This window comes from Cervus elaphus, chromosome 20, assembly GCF_910594005.1.
Source record: "Cervus elaphus chromosome 20, mCerEla1.1, whole genome shotgun sequence".
Lineage (NCBI taxonomy): Eukaryota > Metazoa > Chordata > Mammalia > Artiodactyla > Cervidae > Cervus > Cervus elaphus.
In genome coordinates, this window is record NC_057834.1 from 58,732,944 (window position 1) to 58,753,734 (window position 20,791).

The following is a 20,791-nucleotide window of genomic DNA, read 5'->3' on the forward strand; positions in this document are numbered from 1 at the left end:
TGTGCAATTATGTACATGAATATTTCTTCAGTGAAACAAATGAATAACCATATTGGATTAGAAAAATAATTGACTAAGATTAACTTCACATCAGCTTAAGGCAGGTTTTGTCATATAGTGAATTTTGGTGCCAAAATTTACAAGAAGTCTTTACATTTTTAGAACTTTTTAAGCTTTGGGTTGCGAGTGTGGGATTATAGACCTATAAAATATGTGGACTTTTAAAGGCTATTGCCTTCTAAGTATATTTTGCCTTGTTATCTTTTCAGATTCGTTAACTTGACATATTTTCACTTTTTTAAAGGAATAATAGAAACTTCAGAAATAATTGCTGTTTTGAAATCACTGGGTATAAATATTTCTGAAACTCAAGCAAAAAAGATTATACAAAGGTCAGCCCTTACCCTTATTTTTAATAGTTTTAATTTTTGTTTAATATTAGTGACTGGAGGTTATAAGTATAGCTTCTTTCTTCTCTTTCTTCATTTCTTTCCTTTCTTTTTAGTTCTGATAGCATCACCTTTTATTGACAATGTTTTACAAAAGATCCCTAAGAAATTTGTTGAAATGCTATTGACTAAAACAGGAAGTATTCTTTATAAAGTCCTCAGAAAAAGATTCTTCCTGCTTCTAGGTCAAAGAATGGTTTTAATTCTCTTAAGTAATTGATTTAAAATTTTTTCAATTTTGTTGAAGTATAAAAAAGTACATAATTTATGTATCCAACTTGATGAATTTGTTAGCAAGTGTATACCCAGGAGGGCTTCCCTGGTGGCTCTGTGGTAAAGAATCTGCCTGCCAATGCAGGAGACGTGGATTTGATCCCTGGGTTGGGAATATCCCCTGGAGGAGGAAATGGCAACCCACTCCAGGATTGTTGCCTGGAGAATCCCATGGGCCGAGGAACCTGGTGGGCACAGTCCATGGGGTCGCAAAGAGTCTTGACACGACTGAAGCGACTTAGCATGCACACACACATACACCCAGGAAACCATAACCATAATCTATGCCATAAATGTATTCATTACTTCTTAAAGTTTCTTCCCACCCTCTTATTATTGTTATTATTTTTATGATAAGAACACTTTCTTATAGTTAAAACTTAAATTTACTTGTTTTTTAAATTTGGGTATAACTGATACATAATATTATATTAATTTCAGGTGTATAACATAATGATTCAATATATGTATATAATGTGAAATGATCACCACAATAGGTCTAGTTAACATCAGTCACCGTATATAGTTATAGATTTTTTTTTATGATGAGAACTTTTAAGATTTACCCTCTTAGAAACTTTAAGTATGCAAAATAGTATTATTAACTATAGTTACCATGCTGTACATTATATCCTTGACGTTTTAAGTTTTGTGCCTTTGACTATCCCCTTTACCCATTTCACCTACCTCCTAACCCCCTCCACTTCTGGTAACCACTGATATGTTTTCTCTATCTATAAGGTCTTTTTCTTCCTTTCTTTTTCTTTCTTTTGATTCCATGTGTAAATGAGATCATATAGTATTTGTCTTTGTCTGTCTGACTTATTTTACTTAGCATCATGCCCTTAAAGTGCATCCATGTTGTTGCAAATGGTGAGATTTCCTTCTTTATGATAGAATTTACCAGCGATACCATCTGGTCCTGGACTTTCTTTGTTGGTACATTTTTGTTTACTGATTCAATCTGTTCAGTCATTACTCTGTTCAGATTTTCTGTTTCTTCATGATTCAGTCTTGCTAGGTTGTATATTTCTAGGAATTTATCCAGTTCTTTTAGATTTTACAATTAGTTGGCGTATAATTGTTTATAGTAGTGTCTTATAACCCATTGTGTTCTTGTGGCATCAGTCTTGATGTCTCCTTATTCTTTTCTGGTTTTATTTATTTGAGTCTTTTCTCTCTTTTTTAAGTTAGTCCAGCTAAAAGTTTGCCAATTTGGTTTACCTTTTTAAACAAACAAGCTTTTAATTTTGGTGATCTTTTGTTCTGTGGCTTTGGGTTTTGGTATTTATTTCTGCTCTGATCTTTATTATTTTTTTCTCCTCTGCTAACTTTGGCCTTAGTTTTTTCTTCTATTCTTATTCCTTGAGGGATCAATTGGGTTGTTTATTTGAGATCTTTCTTTTTTTTCCCATTCATTTTTATTAGTTGGAGGCTGAATACTTTACAATATTGTAGTGGTTTTTGCCATACATTGACATGATTCAGCCATGGATTTGCATGTATTCCCCATCCCGATCCCCTCTCCCACCTCCCTCTCCACCCGATCCCTCTGGGTCTTCCCAGTGCACCAGCCCCGAGCACTTGTCTCATGCATCCAACCTGGGCTGGTGATCTGTTTCACCCTGATAATATACATGTTTTGATGCTGTTCTCTCTAAACATCCCACCCTCGCCTTCTCGCACAGAGTCCAAAAGTCTGTTCTGTACATCTGTGTCTCTTTTTCTGTTTTGCATATAGGGTTGTCGTTACCATCTTTCTAAATTCCATATATATGTGTTAGTATACTGTATTGGTCTTTATCTTTCTGGCTTACTTCACTCTGTATAATGGGCTCCATTTTCATCCATCTCATTAGAACTGATTCAAATGAATTCTTTTTAATGGCTGAGTAATATTCCATGGTGTATATGTACCACAGCTTCTTTATCCATTCGTCTGCTGATGGACATCTAGGTTGCTTCCATGTCCTGGCTATTATAGACAGTGCTGCGATGAACATTGGGGTGCATGTGTCTCTTTCAGATCTGGTTTCCTCGGTGTGTATGCCCAGAAGTGGAATTGCTGGGTCATATGGCAGTTCTATTTCCAGTTTTTTAAGGAATCTCCACACTGTTTTCCATAGTGGCTGTACTAGTTTGCATTCCCACCAACAGTGTAAGAGGGTTCCCTTTTCTCCACACCCTCTCCAGCATTTGTTGCTTGTAGACTTTTGGATAGCAGCCATCCTGACTGGCGAGTAATGGTACCTCATTGTGGTTTTGATTTGCATTTCTCTGATAATCAGTGATGTTGAGCATCTTTTCATGTGTTTGTTAGCCATCTGTATGTCTTCTTTGGAGAAATGTCTGTTTAGTTCTTTGGCCCATTTTTTGATTGGGTCATTTATTTTTCTGGAATTGAGCTGCAGGAGTTGCTTGTATATTTTTGAGATTACCCCTTGTCTGTTGCTTCGTTCGCTATTATTTTCTCCCAATCTGAGGGCTGTCTTTTCACCTTGCTTATAGTTTCCTTTGTTGTGCAAAAGCTTTTAAGTTTCATTAGGTCCCATTTGTTTATTTTTGCTTTTATTTCCAATATTCTGGGAGGTGGGTCATAGAGGATCCTACTGTGATTTATGTCGGAGAGTGTTTTGCCTATGTTCTCCTCTAGTTTTATAGTTTCTGGTCTTACATTTAGATCTTTAATCCATTTTGAGTTTATTTTTGTGTATGGTGTTAGAAAGTGTTCTAGTTTCATTCTTTTACAAGTGGTTGACCAGTTTTCCCAGCACCACTTGTTAAAGAGGTTGTCTTTTTCCATTGTATATCCTTGCCTCCTTTGTCGAAGATAAGGTGTTCATAGGTTCGTGGATTTATCTCTGGGCTTTCTATTCTGTTCCATTGATCTATATTTCTGTCTTTGTGCCAGTACCATACTGTCTTGATGACTGTGGCTTTGTAGTAGAGTCTGAAGTCAGGCAGGTTGATTCCTCCAGTTCCATTCTTCTTTCTCAAGATTACTTTGGCTATTCGAGGTTTTTTGTATTTCCATACAAATTGTGAAATTCTTTGTTCTAGTTCTGTGAAAAATACCATTGGTAGGTTGATAGGGATTGCATTGAATCTATAGATTGCTTTGGGTAGTGTAGTCATTTTGACTATTGATTCTTCCAATCCATGAACACGGTATATTTCTCCATCTGTTTGTGTCCTCTTTGATTTCTTTCATCAGTGTTTTATAGTTTTCTATGTATAGGTCTTTTGTTTCTTTAGGTAGATATACTCCTAAGTATTTTATTCTTTTTGTTGCAATGGTGAATGGTATTGTTTCCTTAATTTCTCTTTCTGTTTTCTCATTGTTAGTGTATAGGAATGCAAGGGATTTCTGTGTGTTAATTTTATATCCTGCAACTTTACTATATTTGTTGATTAGCTCTAGTAATTTTCTGGAAGAGTCTTTAGGGTTTTCTATGTAGAGGATCATGTCATCTGCAAACAGCGAGAGTTTCACTTCTTCTTTTCCTATCTGGTTTCCTTTTACTTCTTTTTCTGCTCTGACTGCTGTGGCCAAAACTTCCAAAACTATGTTGAATAGTAGTGGTGAGAGTGGGCACCCTTGTCTTATTCCTGATTTTAGGGGAAATGCTTTCAGTTTTTCACCATTGAGGGTAATGCTTGCTGTGGGTTTGTCATAGATAGCTTTTATTATGTTGAGGTATGTTCCTTCTATTCCTGCTTTCTGGAGAGTTTTAATCATAAATGGGTGTGAATTTTGTCAAAGGCTTTCTCTGCATCTATTGAGATAATCATATGGTTTTTATCTTTCAATTTGTTAATGTGGTGTATTACATTGATTGATTTGTGGATATTAAAGAATCCTTGCATTCCTGGGATAAAGCCCACTTGGTCATGATGTATGATTTTTTTAATATGTTGTTGGATTCTGTTTGCTAGAATTTTGTTAAGGATTTTTGCATCTATGTTCATCAGTGATATTGGCCTGTAGTTTTCTTTTTTGGTGGCATCTTTGGTTTTGGAATTAGGGTGATGGTGGCCTCATAGGATGAGTTTGGAAGTTTACCTTCTGCAATTTTCTGGAAGAGTTTGAGTAAGATAGGTGTTAGCTCTTCTCTAAATTTTTGGTAGAATTCAGCTGTGAAGCCATCTGGTCCTGGGCTTTTGTTTGCTGGAAGATTTCTGATTACAGTTTCGATTTCCTTGCTTGTGATGGGTCTGTTAAGATCTTCTGTTTCTTTCTGGTTCAGTTTTGGAAAGTTATACTTTTCTAAGAATTTGTCCATTTCTTCCAAGTTGTCCATTTTATTGGCATAGAGCTGCTGGTAGTAGTCTCTTATGATCCTTTCTATTTCAGTGTTGTCTGTTGTGATCTCTCCATTTTCATTTCTAATTTTGTTAATTTGGTTCTTCTCCCTTTGTTTCTTAATGAGTGTTGCTAATGGTTTGTCAATTTTGTTTATTTTTTCCACAAACCAGCTTTTAGCTTTGTTGATTTTTGCTATGGTCTCTTTAGTTTCTTTTGCATTTATTTCTGCCCTAATTTTTAAGATTTATTTCCTTCTACTAATCCTGGGATTCTTCATTTCTTCCTTTTCTAGTTGCTTTTGGTGTAGAGTTAGCTTATTTATTTGACTTTTTTCTTGTTTCTTGAGGTAAGCCTGTAATGCTATGAACCTTCCCCTTAGCACTGCTTTTACAGTGTCCCGTAGGTTTTGGGTTGTTGTGTTTTCATTTTCATTCGTTCCTATGCATATTTTGAATTTTTTGATTTCTTCCATGATTTGTTGGTTATTCAGAAGCATGTTATTTAGCCTCCATATGTTTGAATTTTTAATAATTTTTTTCCCTGTAATTGATATCTAATCTTACTGCACTGTGGTCAGAAAAGATGACTGGAGTAATTTCAATTTTTTTAATTTCCCAAGGCTAGATTTATGGCCCAGGATGTGATCTATTCTGGAGAAGGTTCCGTGTGCACTTGAGAAAAAGGTGAAATTGTTTGTTTTGGGGTGAAATGTCCTATAGATATCAATTAGGTCTAGCTGGTCCATTGTGTCATTTAAAGTTTGTGTTTGCTTGTTAATTTTCTGTTTAGTTGATCTATCCATAGTTGTGAGTGGGGTATTAAAGTCTCCCACTATTATTGTGTTACTATTAATTTCCTCTTTCATACTCGTTAGCGTTTGCCTTACATATTGCGGTGCTCCTATGTTGGGTTCATCTATATTTATAATTGTTATATCTTCTTCTTGGATTGATCCTTTAATCATTATGTAGTGTCCTTCTTTGTCTCTTTTCACATCCTTTATTTGAAAGTCTATTTTATCTGATATGAGTATTGCGACTCCTGCTTTCTTTTGTTCTCCGTTTTTGTGAAATATTTTTTTCCAGCCCTTCACTTTTAGTCTGTATGTGTCTCTTGTTTTGAGGTGGGTCTCTTGTAGACAGCATATGTAGGGGTCTTGTTTTTGTATCCATTCAGCCAGTCTTTGTCTTTTGGTTGGGGCATTCAACCCATTTACATTTAAGGTAATTATTGATACGTATGGTCCCTTTGCCATTTTCTTTGTTGTTTTGGGTTCACGTTTATACAACCTTTCTGTGTTTCTTGTCTAGAGAAGATCCTTTAGCATTTGTTGAAGAGCTGGTTTGGTGGTGCTGAATTCTCTCAGCTTTTGCTTGTCTGTAAAGCTTTTGATTTCTCCTTCATATCTGAATGAGATCCTTGCTGGGTACAGTCATCTAGGTTGTAGATTATTCTCTTTCATTACTTTAAGTATGTCCTTCCATTTCCTTCTGGCCTGAAGGGTTTCTATTGATAGATCAGCTGTTATCCTTATGGGAATCCCTTTGTGTGTTATTTGTAGTTTCTCCCTTGCTGCTTTTAATATTTTGTTCTTTGTGTTTGATCTTTGTTAATTTAGTTAATATGTGTCTTGGGGTGTTTCGCCTTGGGTTTATCCTGCTTGGGACTGTCTGGGTTTCTTGGACTTGGGTGACTATTTCCTTCCCCATTTTAGGGAAGTTTTCAACTATTATTTCCTTGAGTATTTTCTCATGGCCTTTCTTTTTGTCTTCTTCTTCTGGGACTCCTATGATTCGAATGTTGGGGCATTTCACATTGTCCCAGAGGTCCCTGAGGTTGTCCTCATTTCTCTTGATTCTCTTTTCTTTTTTCCTCTCTGCTTCATTTATTTCCACCATTTTATCTTCTACCTCACTTGTCCTATCTTCTGTCTCTGTTATTCTACTGTTGGTTCCCTCCAGAGTGTTTTTTTTATCTCATTTATTGCATTATGCATTATTCATTTTTAATTGACTCTTTTTTATTTCTTCTAGGTCCTTATTAAACATTTCTTGCATCTTCTCAATCTTTGTCTCCAGGCTGTTTATCTGTAACTCCATTTTGTTTTCAAGATTTTGGATCATTTTTATTATCATTATTCTAAATTCTTTTTCAGGTAGATTCCCTATCTCCTCCTCTTTTGTTTGACTTGGTGGGCCTTTTTCATGTTCCTTTAGCTGTTGGGTATTTCTTTGCCTTTTTATCTTGTTTAGATTGCTGTGTCTGGAGTAGGCTTTCTCTATTCTGGAGGTCTGTGTTTCCTTTTTATTGTGGAGGTTTCATCCAGTGGGTGGGTTTGGACATTTGGCTTATCAAGGTTTCTTGATTAGGGAAGCTTGTGTTGGTGTTCTGGTGCGTGGAACTGGATTTCTTCTCTCTGGAGTGCAATGGAGTGTCCAGTAGTGAGTTTTGAGGTGAGTCTATGTGTTAGGTGTGACTTTGGGCAGCCTGTATGTTGACGCTCAGGGCTATGTGCCTGCGTTGCTGGAGAATTTGTGTGGTATGTCTTGCTCTGGAACTTATTGGCTGTTGGGTGGTGGTTGGTTTCAGTGTAGGTATGGAGGCTTTTGGATGGTCTCTTATTATTTAATGTTCCATGTAGTCAGGAGTTTTCTGGTGTTCTCAGGTTTTAGGCTTAAGTCTCCTGCCTCTGGATTTCAGTTTTATTCTTCCAGTAGTCTCGAGACTTCTCCGACTATACAGCACTGATAATAAAACTTCTAGGTTAATGGTGAAAAGATTCTCCACTGTGAGGGATACCCAGAGAGGTTCACAGAGTTACATGAAGAGCAAGAGAGGGAGGAGGGTGATAATGAGCAGGAGGAGAAAAAGGGGGACTCAAGAGGAGAGAGACAGATCTACGCAGTTCTCTGTTCCCAAAGTGTTCCCATAGCCCAGACACCCACAGAGATTCACAGAATTGGATTGGGAAGAGATGGGGGAGGTAGGAAATAGAGGTGATCTGAGGGAGAAAACAGAGAGTCAAAAGTGGGAGAGAGTAATCAACACACTCCTGAGTAAAAATGGGTACTGAATATTGGATTCTTAAATGTCCAAAATTTATATCACATACTGAAAAACGAAGATTAAAAATCTAGAGTAGATGTTAGACTCTTAAAAATACAATATTAAAAACAAAAACAAAAAATTTTAGAAATATATATGAAGTTCAGTTTAAAATTAGGGCCTCTTCTTTTTTTTTACAAGGTTATAGTGAAATGAAAATGAAAATTATGGAATAATACGGGAGTAATAGAGGACTTTAAAAGAAAATAAGAGAAAAAAATAAAAAGAGAAAAAAATTTTTTTTTCTAATAAAAAAGTAGTAAAAACATATGAAAATGAAAATGAAAGTTAAAGAGTAATGGAGGAATAATAGTGAATTTTAAAAGAAAATAAAAGATAAAAAATTAAAAAAAGAAAAGAAAAAAGTTTTTTTTTTATTAAAAAAGAAAAGTAAAAATATATCTAGGAATTTCTCTGGAGCTTTTGCGGTTAGTGTGGGTTTGGTTCAGTTTCAGATAGCTCCTCGGTCCAGCTTACACTTCTTGATATCTATAGGCCCCTTCCGGTGTAGTCGGTGTTAACTACAGGGATTTTAATCTGTTGCAGCGGTCCCTTCTGAAGCGGTTCCCTTTGTTTATTTGGCTTCTGTTTGCCGGTCTCTTCAGAGCCTCATTTCCGCCCTGACCCAGGCGGGCGGAGGTGGTCTCTTGTTCAGGTTCGCCTGTTCAGTCCTGCTGCGGGGAGGGCGGGGCGCTGCAGACAAATGTCACTGGCCTGTGTGGGGAGCACTCGCAGTGTTCCGACCACACTGGGTTTGCCCCCGCTCACGGGTGTGTGCTTTCCCCGTCTACACTGCTCAGGCTCCCAGCTGCTCTATATGGAGCGGGCCCTGTGTGGCATGCTGTTCCAGTTTTCGGGTACTCCACAAAAACGCGGACTCGGTTGGGCCTGCGTTTTGTGCCTCCCCCGCCCGAGCAGCTCAGGCAGCCAGGAGCTTGACGGGCGCACTCTCCCTGGGTGCGGTGCACCTTCTCCCCTCCGTGGTCCCTGCCTCAGTTTCCACGCGCGCCAGGCAGTTGCGTGCACCTTGTGTCTGTTCCCCTGAGCTGGCCTCTAGCCACGACCCTCCCGGTGGATGTCGGCCATCCAGAATCTCAGGAAGTCTTTGGTTAGAGACTGGAAGCCTGTTTGCAGTTTGGTAGGTGATGCCGCCTCTGGAACCAAGTTTGCCCCTTTCCCTTCCCCGCTGCCTCCTGCCTCCGGCGGGGGATGGACCGGTCTGCAGCCGGCTAGCACTTCTCTGGAATTGCTCAGTCCCTTTGTTCTGAAACGGCCCACAGTGTGTTCAGGCTGTTTAATTTTCTCTCTCTCTCTTGCTATCCCACAGTTTAAGTTGCTATCTCACGTTAGCTCCCTCCGATTGCCCTCAGGGCATTCAGGCCTGGTCCTTACCCTAAGCACTGCCTCCCGCTCCTCTCCGTTCCGCCCCCCACTTGCTGGTGGCGGATGCAGGGGTCTGGGGTACTTTTCTGCTGGGAGTTGCTTTTAGGCATGTAATCTGTGGATTTTATTTATTTTTCCTCCCAGTTAGGTTGCCCTCCAACATTCGAAAGCTTCCCCCAGACCCGTCAGTGAGAGGGTTTCCTGGTGTTTGGAAACTTCTTCTGTTACGACTCCCTTCCCGGGATGGGTCTCCGTCCCTAGCTCTTTTGTCTCTCTTTTTATCTTTTATATTTTGTCCTATCTCCTTTCAAAGATGATGGGCTGCTTTTCTGGGGGCCTGATGTCTTCTGCTAGCGGTCAGAAGTTGTTTTGTGAAGTTTGCTCAGCGTTCAAATGTTCTTTCGATGAATTTGTAGGGGAGAAAGTGGTCTCCCCGTCCTATTCCTCAGCCATCTTAGCTCCTCCCCTTGAGATCTTTCTTTAAAAAAAAATGTTGACCTTTATTGCTATAAGCTTCCTTCTTAGAACTGCTTTTGCTGCATACTATAAGACTTGTTACATTGTGTTTCTATTTTTATTTTTCATGAGACTTTTTTATTTCTCTTCTGATATCTTCCTGCACCCACTGGTTGTTCAGAGGAGTGTTGTTCAATATCTATGTACTTGTGAATTTTCCAGTTTTCCTCTTGTTATTGATTTCTAGTTTCATACTATTGTCAGAAATGATACTTGATATGATTTCAGTCTTAAAGTTGAGACTTGTTTTGTGACCTAAGACATGATTTATCTTTGAGAATGTTCTATGTGCAGTTGAGAAGACTATGTGTTCTGCTGCTGTATTTGTTTTTTAGGTTCATTTGGTCTAATGTGTAGTTCAAGTTAATTGTTTCTTCACTGATTTTCTGTCTGGATGGTTTATCTGTTGTTCAAAGTGGGAGAGTGAAGTCTCATATTGTTGTTTCATTGCTGTCTGTTTCTACCTTCAGATTTGTTAGTATTTGCTTAATATATTTAGTTCAATATTTGGTTCATATAATATATATGAATATTATAATTATAGTCTGTTAATGAAGTGACCTCTTAATTATTATATAATCTCATTATTTGTCTTTTTTTTATAGTTTTTGAATTAAACTCTAGTTATTCCTACTTTGCTCTATTTTGGTTTCTATCTGCATGGATTATCTTTTCCCATCCCTTCTCCTTGAGATTATGTGTATCCCTAAAGCTGAAATGAGTCTCCTTTAGGCAGCAAGAAGCTAAGTGTTGTTTTTTAAAGTTTATTCAGCCACTCAATGACTTTTGTTTGGAGAATTTAATCATTGATAAGTAAGGACTTACTATTATCATTTTCTTAATTGTTTTTTAATGGCTTGTAGTTTCTTTGTTCCTTTATTCTTCTCTAGACATCTTTCTTTTTGATTTTGTGACTTTCTGTAGTAATTGCTTTGATTGCTTTCTTTTTCTCTTGTCTGTTATAGCTTTTTGCTTTGTGATTACCATGAAGCTTACATAAAACATCTTATAAAGTATTTTAAGCTGAATACAAGTTAACTTTGCATACAAAAATTCTACCCCTTTTATTATTTCTTGGGCTCCAGAATCACTGCAGATAGTGACTGCAGCCATGAAATTAAAAGATGCTTGCTCCTTAGAAGAAAAGCTATGACAAACTTAGACAGCATTAAAAAGCAGAGATATTACTTTGCCAACAAAGGTCTGTATAGTCAAAGCTATGATTTTTCTAGTAGTCATGTAGAGATGTGAGAGTTGGACCGTAAAGAAAGCTGAGTGCCAAAGAATTGATGCTTTCAAACTGTGGTGTCGGAGAAGACCCTCAAGAGTCCCTTGGACTGCAAGAAGATCAAAGCAGTCAACCCTAAAGGAAATCAGTACTGAATATTCATTGCAAGGACTGAAGCTCCAATACTTTGGCCACCTGATGTGAAGAACTGACTCATTGGAAAAGACCCTGATGCTGGAAAAGACTGAAAGCAGGAGGAGAAGGGGACGACAGCGGATGAGATGGTTGAATGGCATCACCAAGTCAATGGACATGAGTTTGAATAAGCTCTGGAAGTTGGTGATGGACAGGGAAGCCTAGCATGCTGCAGTCCATGGGGTTGCAAAGAGTTGGACACAACTGAGCTACTGAACTGAACCCCTTTACTGCCCCCAACATGTTAATTTTTGAAATTACTATGTTTTTTAATATTGTATACCCATTAATAAATTATTGTAGCTATAGTTATTTTTAATGCTTTTGTCTTTTATCCTTTATGTTACAGTTAAGTGATTTATACACTACCATTACAGTACTAGAGTATTCTCAATCTGATGTACCTTCACCAGTGAGTGTTATTCTTTCATATGTTTTCATGATATTAATTAGTGTTCTTCCATTTCAACTTAAGGAATTCCACTTAGTATTTCTGGCGAGGCAGGTCTGGGGGGTGATGATCTCCCTCAGGTTTTGTTTGCCTGGGAAACTATCTCTTCTTAATCCCACTCTCTCCTGAACTGTAAGATATCTGCTGAGGAATCTGCTGATAGCCTCAGGGAAGTTACCTTGTATGAAGTGAATTTTGTTTCTCTTGCTGCTTTCAAAATTCTCTCTTCTCTGTGACAATTTTTGTCTCTGACTTTTGACAATTTTAGTATAATGTGTCTTGGAGAAGTCCTCATTAGGTATGGGGACTTTTGAGTTCCATGTACCTAGATGTTCATGAAAAAGTGAAAGTCGCTCACTTATGTCCAACTCTTTGTGGCCCCACGGACTATACAGTCCATGGAATTCTCCAGGTCAGAATACTGAAGTGGGTACCCTTTTCCTTCTCCAGGGGATCTTCCCCGCCCAGGTCTCCTGCATTGCAAGCAGATTCTTTACCAGCTGAGCCATAAGGGAAGCCTGAGAATAGTGGAGTGGGTAGCCTATCCCTTCTCCAGCAGATCTTCCTGAGCCAGGAATTGAACCAGGGTCTCCTGCATTGCAGACGGATTCTTTACCAACTGAGCTATCAAGGAAGCTCCCTCAAATCTGGCTGAAATTTTCAGCCATTAGTTTTTAAAAGACGCTTTCTGCCCCTTTTCTCGCTCTTTCCTTCTCAGACACCCTTAATGTATATATTGTTTTTCTTGTCCATAATTCATGTAGATGTTTTTCATTTTTTCTTTTATTCTTCTCTGACAGGATAATTTCAAATGATCTATGTTTGAGCTCATAGATTCTTTGTCTTTCTTAAGTCTTTTGTTGATATTCTTTATTGCATTTTTCATTTCATTCATTGTATCTTCATCTCCAGAGCTTCTCTTTGATTTTTTTTTATGATTTCTGTCTCTCTGTTGAACTTCTCATCTTGTCCATGTGTTTCTTTTCCTGATTTCATTGAGTTGTCTATCTGTGTTCTCTTATAACTTGCTTAACTTCCTTAAAACAATTATTTTGAATTTGTTGTCAATTTGTAGACTTCCATTTCTTTGAGATCAGTTACTGAAAAGTATTTTGTTCTTTTGTCAGTGTCATGTTTTCTTGATTTTTCATGTTTCTTGTATCCTTGAATTGATATATGCACATTTGATGGAGTCTGAAGTCTGAAGTCTTTCAGATTTTTCAGAGTGGTTTTGGTGGGGAAAGACCTTCACTTTTGGGTAGGTACAAGGGTGCCAGGTGGGGTGTGTGTGGTAGTTCTGATTCTGTGAGAAGCCCAGTGACATAATTTCTGTGTAACTCTGTCAGCTGACGTTGGCATCACTGAAGATTACCAGGATCCTCAATGGCCAAGGCTGCAGATGTCTGCAATGTGATGAGGACTGTTGGAGTCTTTAATGCTCACGTCTTCTGGAAACCTCTTGATCTCCTTGTCTCCAGTGGTGCTGTCCTGGCTAAGGGGATCAGTCATGGTGCTGGATTCAGCTTGCAAGGTCCCCTGTGATAGTAGTGCACAGGTACTGATATGCAGGTACCTGTGGAACAGCCTTTGAGCCAGGGTCTGGAGCACAGATGCTCATGGATTGACTGTAGTTCCAAGGTTCAGCATGTTGGCTAAGTTCTCCTTGGCAGTGCCTTCAATATCTGAGGTGCAACCATGCTTGGAAAAGCCGCGGAGCTGGGGATTGAAGTGTAGGCTCTTGTACAGTGACTGTGGCTCTGGGGCCCAAGGCACTAACTAGCCTGTGGTCACAGTGGCTCTGGTGTTTGAGATGCAGGTGTGAACCAAGCAGCTGCCGAGCAGGGGTCTGAACACGTGTGCTAGAGCAGCTGTGCGCTGGGGCCTGAAGAGTGGGTGCATGGGGGAGCAGCCGGGGCTCAGGGATTATGGCGGTGACAGGCCTGGTGCCAGGATGGTGCAATAGTGGCTCCCTCTGGTGAGGGTGCACAGCATCTCCCTCTCCAGTGCATCCATGGCAGCAACATCTGTTGTTTACCTCGGCGGCAAAAGCTGCCAGTGTTCTCTGTGGAGCAGGCTCTGGGGTCTGCACCGATGCCACTTCAGGTTCCTTCACTGTGAAAACTGTGGGGAATCTATGGCTGTTGTGGGGCCTGTTGAAGTCCTCATTGGCAAAGGCTGCTGGTGATGACACCTGCCACGTGGTTGATGTCAACCCGCACCCTTCTTTGTCTCTTGCCGTCTCCACACGTATCAGCTAAGTGAGCCTCATCAGTGATCGTTTCTGTGTGACCATTCTCCACTTTTTTTTTTTACTCCACCATGTTGTTATAGTTTCTTAATTGGATTCTTGAACCCTCCCAGAGATATTCTTATTTCTGGATAGCTGTCTAACTATAGTTTTCTTGTTGGGGGAGGAAGGCTGATACCTCCTACTCTGCTATCTTACTGATGTTGCTAACATCTCCTTTTGTTTAAGAAAAAAGAATGGCAAAGGCAAAATTCATTACAAAACTTAAAAGAAGCATTTTATAGCTGTTAGAGATTTAATTCACCTAGAATATATAACAATTCTAAATATGTATGGATCTAAAAATGTAGTCTCATTTATAAAGCAAGATGAATCAATGATTGTAGTAAGAAAGTTTATTGCACATTTCTCAATAATAATACAAGCACACAGGAAAATATCAGTAAAAATAGAAGATTTCAATAATACCACTGGGAAATCCCATGGACAGAGAAGTGTGGTGGGCTATAGTCTATGGGGTCACAAGAGTTGGACACGATTTGGTGACTAAACCACCACCACCAACACCGTCAATCTTTACCTAACAAGCATAACTAGAATATTGCACTCAAAAGCTGCAGGGTATGCATTATTTTAAGGACCCATAGAAAATTCACAAGAATTGACCACATGGTGGGTCATAAAGTAAATGTGAAAAACTAAATAGAATTTGAATCATGTAGAATATGTTCTCTAACCTTCATACAATTAAACAAGAAGTAAGGTTACTTACAATGAAACATTTTTAAAAGGATTGGCAGGATAGCCTGATTTTATGTTCTTTTAGAATTAAAGGAGAAGAGCGTCAGGGGAAAAATACTACCAGAGAGAGTCAAAAGGTATAAGGTTAAATTTCAGTCCATTTTATTCATTTATTTATTCATTCAACATTGAGTACTTAGTGCTAAAGATGTAGAAGTGGCTTATAAATTGTCTTTCTTTTTGAAAGATCATAGGCAAGTATGAGAGAAACACATACAAGTAAATAATTAAAAAGAAATACAGAATAAATTCCATTAGAGGAGTATTCTACAAAATATCTGGATCAGCATATCCTGAAACTATTAAAGTTATCAAAAAACAATGAAAATCTGAGAAACTTTCATAGCCAAGAAAGTCTTAAGGAGATATAATGACCAAATGGCTTGTGGTATCTCAGGTGGGACCCTAAAACAAAAAAAGGACATTAAAGGACCTAAAGCCTTAACTTTAGTTAATAATAATAATATATCAATATTGGTTTATTAATTGTAACAAATATATCATAATAATATGAGATGTTACCATTAGGGGAAACTGGATGTGGGGATATGTGGGAACTCTCAGTACTATCTTAATAGGTTGTGCAATGAATCTCAATAAATATTCTCTAAGATTTCTGAAAGTCTTAAACTATTCCAAAAAATAAACTTTTATTGAAGATGGGAAAATTGTTGAAGCCCAAAGAAGTGGCTTCTACAATAAATATGTAGTAAGTGTTTAATTAATTTTTATAATGTTGCTAGCTTTGTTATAAATGTTTTTTGAATTTCAGCATTGATAGAGATGGAACAATGACAGTAGACTGGGATGAATGGAAGAACTACTTCTTGCTTCATCCTGCAAAAAATATCGATGAAATTGCTCACTTCTGGAAGCGTTCTACTGTAAGATTACTTTGTATTTTGCTCTATTTTTATTTTGCCATAAATGTCATATCGCTTATGATCACATAATCTCTTTCGATGTCACTGTCTAAAGTAACAGTACTCTTAGCAAGAAGTGTGCAAACATAGCTATCACAATAGCTTTGTTTGCTAAAACCTAGAACTTAATATAGATATCCATCTGCTGAAAAGGCCTACTTTATGTTGAGAATAAATGACTCTTATACAGTTAATTGTCCTAGAAAAGTGGAAAAATAGTACACCCTTCTTTTTTTTCACAGATATAGCATACCCAATTAGGCCTTCTATCATAGAAAACATAAAGTTAAAGATGAAGATTCAAAATTTTAGAATCATAAAGAATCAGCTACATAATATGTCTGCCATTTTAATATAAGTATTTGATTAAGAGTTGTGAGGAACAAATGAGATTTAGTAATAAGCTTTTTTTCTTTTTTAGATCTCAGGTGCAGGGAGTTATGTGCTTAGTCACTTAGTCGTGTCCAACTCTATGCAAGCCCATGGACTGTAGCCTGCCAGGCTCCTCTGTCCTTGGGGATTCTCCAGGCAAGAATAGTGGAGTGGGATGCCTTTTCCTCCTCCAGGGGATCTTCCCAACCCAGGGATCAAACCCAGGCCTCCTGCATTGCAGGAGGATTCTTTACCGTCTGAGCCACCAGGGAAGCCCGCAGGAAGTTAAGTCAGTCATTTTTCAGGGCATAATATTTGTATCCACCATTGTAATTTTATACCTCCTCTTCATGTACATTTCGGGGAAGACTAAGAGCATAGCCTTTGATGTCAGAATGCCAAGGTTTAAACCCCACATCTGCCACCCACTAGCTATATAATCCCTCTGTGCCTCAATTTCCTTATTTATAGATTGGGGATAATAATGGTTAGAATTTCGAGAGTTAAATTAGTACATTAGTATATTTAGAAAAGAGTTCAGCAGGTAATGTATGTGTTCAAAGTGTTACTTATTGTGATAGGCATGTTTTCCATTTGTATTCTTAAAAATCATATAATGTTGTTTCATGTGTGTTTTAAATTTACATAGATAGTATTGTGCTAAAGTTCACATCTTATTTCTTGTTTTATTTACTTGTTATGATTTTAAGACATTATTATTGTTATGTGTTCATCTAGTTTATTACTTCTATCTCTGACATAGTATACATTGAATACATTTTCCTTATCCATTCTCCTAGTAAGAGACTGCACATATAAGTGATAACATATAGTATCTGCCTTTCTTTTTCTGAGTTGTTTCACAAAGCATAATGCCCTCCAGGTTCATCCATGTTGCTGCAAATGACATTATTTCATTCTTTCTTTAAGGCTGAGTAATATTTTATTGTATTATATATATTATATATATATATCCCACATTTTCTTTATGAGTAATATTTTATTGTATTATATATATTATATATATAATATATATATATATATCCCACATTTTCTTTATGCATTCCTCTGTCAATAGACATTTTAGTTGCTTCCATGTCTTGGCTATTGTGAATAATGATACAGTGACTATCTTTTCAAAGTATGATTTATGTCCAGGTATATGGCCAGGAGTGGGGTTGCTGGATCATACATAAGCTCTATTTTTAGTTTTTAAACAAACCTCTGTAGTGGCTGTACCAATTTACATTCCAGCCAGCAGTATAGAAGAGTTCCCTTTTCTCCACACCCTTTCCACCATTTATTGTTTGTAGACGTTTTAATGATGACCATTCTAACCAAGTGTGAGGTGATACCTCATTGTAGTTTTGATTTGCATTTCTCTAATAATTAGCGACATTATCTTTTCATGTACTTTTTGGCCTTCTGTGTGTCTTCTTTAGAGAAATGTCTATTTAGATCTTCTGTCCTTTTTTTGGGGGGGGGCGGGATATTGAGCTGCATGAGCTATTTGTATATTTTAGTGATTAATCCCTTATCAGTTGCATCATTTGCAAATATTTTCTCCCATTCTGTGGGTTATCTTTTTATTTTGCTGTGCAAGTTTTTAAGCTTAATTAGGTCCCATTTTATTTTTGTTCTTATTTTCATTATTCTAAGAGGTGGATCAGAGAGATATTGCTACAATTTATATCAGAGAGTGTTCTGCCTATGTTTTTCTCTAAAGATTTTATAGTATCCAGCCTTCCATTTTGATTTTATTTTTGTGTATGTTGTTCTGACTTAATTCTTTTATATGTATTTGTCTAGTTTTCCTAGTACCCCTTGTTGAAGAGACTGTCTTTTCTCCATTTTATATTCTGTCCTCGTTTGTCATAGATTGGTTGACCAGAGGTGCATGGCTTTATCTCTGGACTTTCTATTCTGTCCCATTGATCTGTATTTCTGTTTTTGTACCAGCGCAATACTGTTTTGACGACTCTAGACTTGTAGTATAGTTTGAAGTCAGGGAGCCTGATTCCTCCAGCTTCGTTTTACTCTCTCTGGAATGCTTTGGCTATTTGGGGTCTTTTGTGTTACCATACAAATTAAAAAGATTTTTGTTCAATTGTGTGAAAAATGAACACAATCTGGGGAACACAGGAAATGAACACAAAAAAATCTGGGGATTTGATAGAGATTGCATTGAATCTATAGATTGCTTTGGTTAGTATAATCATTTTGACAATATTTATTCTTCCAGCCCAAGAACATGGTTTTTCTCTCTGTTTTTGTCAACTTTGATTTATTTTATCAGCATCTGATAGTTTTCAGAGTACATGTCTTTTTGCCTCTTTAGATAGATGTATTCCTAGGTATTTTATTCTTTTTGATATAATGTAGCATGGGATTGGTTTCTTAATTTCTCTTTCTGATCTTTTGTTGCTAGTGTATAGGAATTCAACATTTTTTATCCAGCAACTTTACCAGATTAATTGATGAGCTCTGGTAGTTTTCTGGCAGCATCTTTAGGATTTTCTGTGTGTAGTATCATGTCATTTGCAAACAGTATCAGTTTAACTTTTTCTTTTCCAATTTGGATTCCTTTTATTTCATTTTCTTCTCAATTGCCATGGATAGGACATCCAAAACTCTGTTGAATAAAAGTGGTGAGAATGGTTATTCTTGTCCTGCTCCTAATCTTAGAGGAAATGCTTTCAGTTTTTCACTGCTGAGAATGATGTTAGCTGTGGGTTTGTTTGTGGTCTTTATTATGTTGAGGTTCGTTTTCTCTATTCCCACTTTCTGGAGTTTTTATCATAAATAGGTGTTGAGTTTTGTCAAAAGCTTTTTCTGCATCTATGACATTATCATATATTTTTTATTTTCAATTTGTTAATGTGGTGTATCACACTGATTTGTATATATTGAAGAATCCTTGCATCTCTGGGGTAAGTTCCACTTGATCTTGGTATATGATTTTTTTTAATGTGGTGTTTAATTCAATTTTCTAATATCTTTTAAAGAATTTTTTGTATGTTCATCAGTGATATTGGCCTTTAATTTTCTTTTTTTGTGTGTGGTATCTTTATATCGTTTTATCAGGGTGATGGTGGCCTCATAGAATGAATTTTGGAGTGTTTCTTCCTCTGCAGTCTTTGGAAATAGTTTCAGAAGGATAGGTGTTAACTCGTCTCCAAATGTTTGATAGAATTCAACTATGAAGACATTTAGTTCTGAACTTTTGTTGGTTGGAAGTTTTAAATCATATTTTCCATTTCAATACTTGTGATTTGTCTACTCATATTTTCTGTTTCTTCCTGATTCAGTCTTGTCAGTTTGTACTTGTCTAAGAATTTGTCCATTTTTTTCTAGGTTGTCCACTTTATTGGCATGTAGTTGCTTGTAGTAGTCTCTTATAATCCTTTGTATTTCTGTGGTGTCATTTGAAACTTCTCTTTTTTCATTTCTAATTTTATTAACTTGAACCCTTTCCCCTTTTTTCTTGCTGAATCTGGCTAAAGGTTTATCAATGTTGTTTATCTTTTCAAAGAACTAGCTTTTAGTTTTAGGTTAGGTTGTTCATTTGAGAGTTTTCTTGTTTCCTAAGGTAAGATTGTTCTGCTATAAACTTCCTTCTTAGAACTGCCTTTGCTCTGTCCCGTGGGTTTTGGGTTCTGAGGTTTTTGTTGTCATTTGTCTCTAGGTAATTTTTAAATTTCTTCCTCAGTTTCTTCAGTGATCCATTGATTGTTTAGTAACATATTGTTTAGCCCCCATGTGTTTGTGTTTTCTACAGTTTTTTCTTGTAATTAATTTCTAATCTCATAGCATTGAGGTCAGAAAAAATGCTTGAAATGATTTCAGTTTTCTTAAATTTACTGAGGCTTGATTTGTGGCTCAGCCTATGATCTATCCTGGAGAATGTTCCATGTGCACGTTAGAAGAAAGTGTATTCTGCTGCTTTCAGATGGGATGTTCTATAAATATAAATTAAGTTCATCTGGTTTAACCTATCATTTAAGGCTTGTGTGTCCTTACTGATTTTCTGTCTGAATGATCTGTCCATTGGTCCCTTATGTTTTCTTCTGGTTAATTTTACAGTTTTAGATCTTACATTTTAAGTTCTTAATCCATTTTGAATTAATTTTTGTGAGTAATGTAAAATAGTGGTCCAATTTCATTCTGCTGCATGTGGTTAGCCAGTTTTCCTGACACCGTTTAGGAGACTATACTTTCCTTATTGAGTGTTCTTTCAAATATTAGCTGATAAGAAATGATTGTAAATCTTTATAGAAATGATTTATAAATGGTTTATTTCTGGGCTCTTGACTCTGTTCCATTGATTTATATATTTGTATTTATGTTAATACTGTATGTTTTGATTGTTATTGTTTTGTTGTATAGTTTGAAATCCAGAAATGTGATGCTTCCAGCTTTGTTATTTTGTATCAAGAGTGATTTGGCTATTTAAGGTCTTTTGAGGGTCCATACTATTGGATTGGACCTCACAGACCTGAAAGCCTTGTACTTGTCTAGCCTTGAGACGACAGAAAGAGCCT

The 20,791-nt window shown here is 37.1% G+C and overlaps 1 protein-coding gene across 1 annotated transcript in view; it reads left to right on the top strand.

Annotated features, from left to right (window-relative positions):
* The window catches only part of LOC122676747, a 173,904-nt gene that overhangs the window by 121,728 nt on the left and 31,385 nt on the right, over positions 1 to 20,791 (top strand). Inside the window, exon 6 of the mRNA XM_043876332.1 lies at positions 15,728 to 15,839. Coding sequence (XP_043732267.1) covers positions 15,728 to 15,839 — 112 coding nt within the window. The remainder of the gene's footprint in view (positions 1 to 15,727; positions 15,840 to 20,791) is intronic.